Source organism: Colias philodice, chromosome 18, assembly GCF_061535455.1.
Source record: "Colias philodice isolate Cphi_HAF_F1 chromosome 18, ilColPhil1 Martin Lab GWU primary, whole genome shotgun sequence".
NCBI lineage: Eukaryota > Metazoa > Arthropoda > Insecta > Lepidoptera > Pieridae > Colias > Colias philodice.
The window spans coordinates 3,635,787-3,641,218 of NC_143103.1; the positions used below are offsets into that span (position 1 = coordinate 3,635,787).

The 5,432-nt window shown below is 38.1% G+C and overlaps 1 protein-coding gene across 1 annotated transcript; it reads right to left on the reverse strand.

Annotated features, from left to right (window-relative positions):
• Positions 1-513: 513 nt before the first annotated feature.
• Positions 514-3,246, reverse strand: fkh (fork head box protein). Its single transcript, XM_089706562.1, has one exon. It carries the CDS (start codon positions 3,166-3,168, stop codon positions 2,116-2,118), a length of 1,053 nt encoding a protein of 350 aa, XP_089562688.1. The 5' UTR covers positions 3,169-3,246; the 3' UTR covers positions 514-2,115.
• Positions 3,247-5,432: the final 2,186 nt, after the last annotated feature.

Sequence of the window (5,432 nt, forward strand, 5' to 3'; positions counted from 1 at the left end):
CTATTGAGTCATGTGTAATTACTTCATACATTTTGTTGGCCGTTTCGCCGACACAAGACAAATTAACACCAGCATCCATACGTTAACCCTTTTGTGCTTTATGACTTCACTGTCGTGGGTACCATAGTATAAATGTGGGTACGGCCGGAACCTTGCGCAACAAAAGTGAAAATATCCGCCAGTAAAAGTATACGATAACTATTTATTGTTCTCTTAATGGCACGAAGCGCCGCCGCAGGTAAAGGGTTAGTCATTGAGTTTGGGAAATTAATGGCAGGCGCTAGAGGGTTAAAATGAATAGACTTATATTGTTTCTGGCTTTGTTCTAAGTTCTGACTTTGAGTTGGTATTAGTTTAGTAGGTGTACTTTTTGTTTCAATATGTAGATATTAAAATGTAATTCACATGCACTTATTTGTAAAGCGTTCTATTCTCGATAAATTAGCCCATTTGAAGTAAAGTGGTGAGTAAAGCATATACAAAGTTGGCAACAAAATGAAAACACGTAAAACATTTTTTGTAAACTTAATTTTATTAACTCTGGAACTAACAGATGATATAAGTATCCTATCTAGATTCGAGTAAATGACATTAATATGTATTTATAACTACAAGGTTAAATTTAGCATAACTAATTAGGTATTTAAATCACATCAAGCTATTGTTTGACAAACGTACAAATTTAATGAAATCTATTACAATTTTAAAATAGATTATTACACTATATATAAAATATCAGTGTTTTCACCTACGCATAGGCTTTATTTTCTATTGTAAATAATATTTGCTCGATAGATATTATATAACATTTTGAAACAGTATTGAATATGGCACATAATTTAACGAATTGAAGATGATCTTAACAACTCTTAAGGCCATTACACAAGGCTTGATAAAAATAAAACCTCCAAGGTGACCGTCATTGCTATGTTTAATGTTCATGACGCAACGTGATACACTTGTCAAAAGAGCACTAAAGAATAACTCAATTTTAACTAGCTGTTTCGACAATTTAAAAGACAAACATTTTCTATATAAAAGGAATAATATTTGTAAATAATGAAACAATTTGTACGTCTATCAAGTATTATATTAAAATGCTAAATTGAAACTTGCATATAAATATATATTTAAGTGGAATGTGCGGAAGCGTAGATAGGTACCTATCTTACACCAAACACCATAATATTTAAAGTCAATATATAATTTTATCTTATAACTATATATACAAAACTTAACTACGCCTATACGATGGTCGAAGGACTATAACTCCATTTCGTCTATCTATTAATTTAATTATAATATACACATTTAAAACAAACAACATTGCACAGTTCTGTCCGCGATATGACATCACCCGTAACGCACATTGATATACCAATCTTTATACGCGAAACCTGCTCGTCTACATTGTATCGTAATAAATAAAAATACTTTATATAAATTCGTACGTACCCATTCCTCTTATGGTTCAGTTTATTCCACTATTAGTTATTCTGAGATTAGATAACTCGCAATCACATTCAAGTAATGTACATCGATTGCGAAATAATATTTATTTATTAAAATTTGATATGCGTATTTAAGTTCAAGTTTGTTGACACAAATAAAAGATTTCAACGCGCCCGATAGTTTATCGAAATATCAATAGGTAAAGATAATATCGATAGCAATAATATCGATCGAATTGTTGTTGTCATTACTTGTTATAGGTATCATATAATTGTTTTGGGCGGATACACTTAGACATAAAAATTAGTTCGTTCGTAGAGTAAGGCGAGTTTGAAATTAGTATCATGTGCAAGATAATTTGGACTAACGTATTAATTCTAAATTCGATAATCGTAAGTGGTATATGAATGGGCGTCCGTGCAAAATTACAAAGGACACTTCCGAGAGTCCACTAACAGTTAGGCCTATCAGGGCCGCCGCCCGTGCGTCGGTACGCTCACGGCCTGAATATTATGTACACAATTTACAACGCTAAGTACCTTATCACAAGAACACAACACGCTCACATGGAGTCCGTTATTTGAAGAGAAGTTCGCTGGTTCCTGAAGGCGTTTGGGCCACCCGGCGAGGCCAGGGCCCGCGGGCCTAGGCCAGCGGATACTGTCACAAGGGCGGCTGCGGGTGGGCGTGCGCGTGGTGGTGGTAAAGCGGCGACTGGTAGTAGTTGTCGGCCGGCGCGTGCCCGTACCCATAGTTCACGTCGTACATCTTCAGGTCCGCCTTGGTGTCGGCGCCCGGCAGCAGCCGCGTGATGCTGAACGGGTGTGGCGCGGGCGCGTAGCCGGTCGGCTCCTGCTTCAGCTGGGCGTAGTGCTCCAGCGCTAACGGCGTGTGCTCGGGCAGGCACAGCTCGGGTGCCGCATGTAACTGCGCCAACAGCTCATCACGCATCTCTTTTTCTTCCCCTGTGCCGCCTCCGACTGAAGTCTTCTCGTGGGAGTGATCCCGTTTGTCGTGCCCACTGCCGTGGTGTCCGTGCGTGTGAGCCGCTTTCTGCGCTTGCCTTATCGACTCTTTCTTTTCATCTTTGAAGCGCTTCTGCCGCCTCAAAAAACAGCCGTTTTCGAACATATTACCGCTGTCCGGATGTAGCGTCCAAAACGAGCCTTTTCCAGGCTTGTCTGGCGTCCGTGGCACTTTCACGAAACAATCGTTGAAGGACAGCGAATGTCGGATTGAATTCTGCCAGCGTTGCTGGTTTTGGCGGTAAAATGGGAACAAATCCATGATGAATTGATAGATTTCCGAGAGAGTTAGCATACGCGATGGGTTGTTCTGGATGGCCATCGTGATGAGTGATATGTAGGAGTATGGTGGTTTCGCGTGCGTGTAGGAGCGGCGGTAAGTTTTATCATTGCGCGCTCGCTGTAGAGCCGATGTCGGCGAGGCAGCTTCTTGTTCCCTCGGCAGGGCGCCATAGGGCACGGCGCCGCCGCCGCCCATGCAGGACGCCATGGTGCTCGGCGGCGAGTATCCCACGCCGGGGGATCCCATGCAGGAGCCGCTGGCGACCATATTGTTGGAGTAGAGATTCGGGTACGGCTGCGCTGGCATGCAGCCCATACCGTTCACGTAAGGTGGCGCGAGGCCCGGTGACAGTGTGGACAGCGACGCGGACGTCGGCACGTCGCCGTACGATAGCTTCTGCGAGATCATGGCTAGCGCATCACCCGCGCGTGCACGCCGGCCAGGGGCAAACACTCGCACTGATTGAAAGAGTAAATAGAAGCCGGGGGCCCGCGCTCCCCTCCACTGCCACAATGGGCGCCGTGGGGCGTCGCCCGCCGTACCACGCCCCAAAAGCGCGCGCACGAGCCCCCCCTCCCCCTCGCCCTTCGCCCTGCTCCACCCGCCCCCCCGCACGCGTGAGCCGCGAACGCGCGTCCGACCGCCTCTAAATACCACAACTCGGAAAGATAAAAACATGGAATAATCATAAGTGTGTTAGCTGGAATGTGTGCTTGTGTAAAGCTTGAATATTGTTCGCGGGAAATGTATTTAAAATATGAAAATGCGTGGAGCGGAGCTCTATATCTAAAATTATGGGTTTAAGATAGAGACGGTATCGATACCGACGCGACGCGATTGTGTGATATGGTAATGCGTATCGTTATTCAGAAAGCTTTTAGGTTTCGTTAGGAAATATTCATGGTTATAAAACAATTTATAAATTAACTAATAATTATTTAAATAATTTGTACCGCAGTAAGTAGATATGTAATAAATAATAAAAAGTGAGAAATATAGAGTCTGAATAAAAATTTAAACATAAAAAATTAAAATATAAGTCTAGCTCTCGAATTTTAGTTTTAATTAATAATACTTAATAATTAACAATCTTCAAATATCTCGACACTTTATTGTGTGTATTGTTTCTTTTGTTTTTCAATGCAATTGCAATTAAGGGTGTTAGACTTTGGCCCCTCATTATCAACTGTAAACAAATTAGTAGAGAGATGGGCCAAATTAAGTCCTTTTGTTAATGATTTTGTTTTTTATTATGAACAAACAAATGTTATATTTAATAACTATAATATAAACTATTCTCTTGAGTTTTAGGCCCATTTTTCCGTTGCCCATCGTTTGATCGTTTCTCTTTCTCTAGATAGAGCTATAAAGAAAATGTGTCGAAATTGAAAATATATTATTGCAATGAAACATTAGGAAACTCTTGGATGTAATTATTATTGAATTTGATACAGACAGTGGGATTCTGTTTCAAATCAAGATAATAGACCAATAAAAAAACTTGATAAAATAAAACTGAATAGTTTATTAAACAGGTATGAAAAGATTAAATTTCTTAGTAAGTAACAAAGTTTTGGCGTGTAGGTAATAATTATTTATTTATTCATAATTATAACCAAATGATATATTATTTACTACCATCAAAAAATAAAATACGCTGTTTTTTTTATTAAATTACCTACCAGCTAAAATTTAAAAAGCCTGTGAGATTGTATAATTTTTTGTAGCGAAGTGACAGCCTACCTATATTGTAAAATCTGGAACATAATCCTAAAAAATGTGAAAAAAGTCCTACTATTATTTATATATCACTAGCTTTCCGCCCGCGGCTTCGCCCGCTTTGTCTAAAGCATAATAAATTATATAGGTAGGTACTAAAACCTTCCTCTTGAATCACTCAATCTATTAAAAAAAATCGCATCAAAATCCGTTGCGTAGTTTTAAAGATTTAAGCATAAGTACATAGGGACAGAGAAAGTGACTTTGTTTTATACTATGTAGTGTTACCTATATTGATTTTATGAATAAATACTTATTATTAGAAGTAAGAAGAATATGGACGGTTATCATTACATTAAGTATGTGCCTACACATAAATTTGAAGCGACGGGAATGTAAGTGATTTTTCGTTGAAATAATTTTTATAACTAGGTAACTATATAGATAAAGGTAAAATTGAGGTAAAGCGGAAATATTCTCTATTATTATTTTGCTCTACATAAGCGATATTTATATTATTAGATTTGCTCTAGGTAAGAGATAGGTATACCTACTTTATATTCTCAGATAGTCTTTTTTCAAAAGAAATTAGACCATAAAACCCACGAAATAAATGGGTTATAGGTAGATACTAAATAGATAGAGCTTCTTTAATGTGTTTATTTTTAAGTCTGAACTGTTTATTATAATATCTACTGTTTATTATACACTATCGAATTTAAATAATAAATAACGAGGTAGGTAAATAGATATCTAAGTAAAGCTAAAATATTTTCTACTAATAATATCTATACATATAATAAAATCGTAGGAAAGTCAAAACTGTACATTGAATATTTTTTTAAAAGAATACATAATCCATGATCTATAATCGATATAGAAGCCAAAAATATAGTTTTTAGAATTTTTGTCTGTTTGTCTGTTTGTCTGTTTGTCTGTTTGTCTGTTTGTCT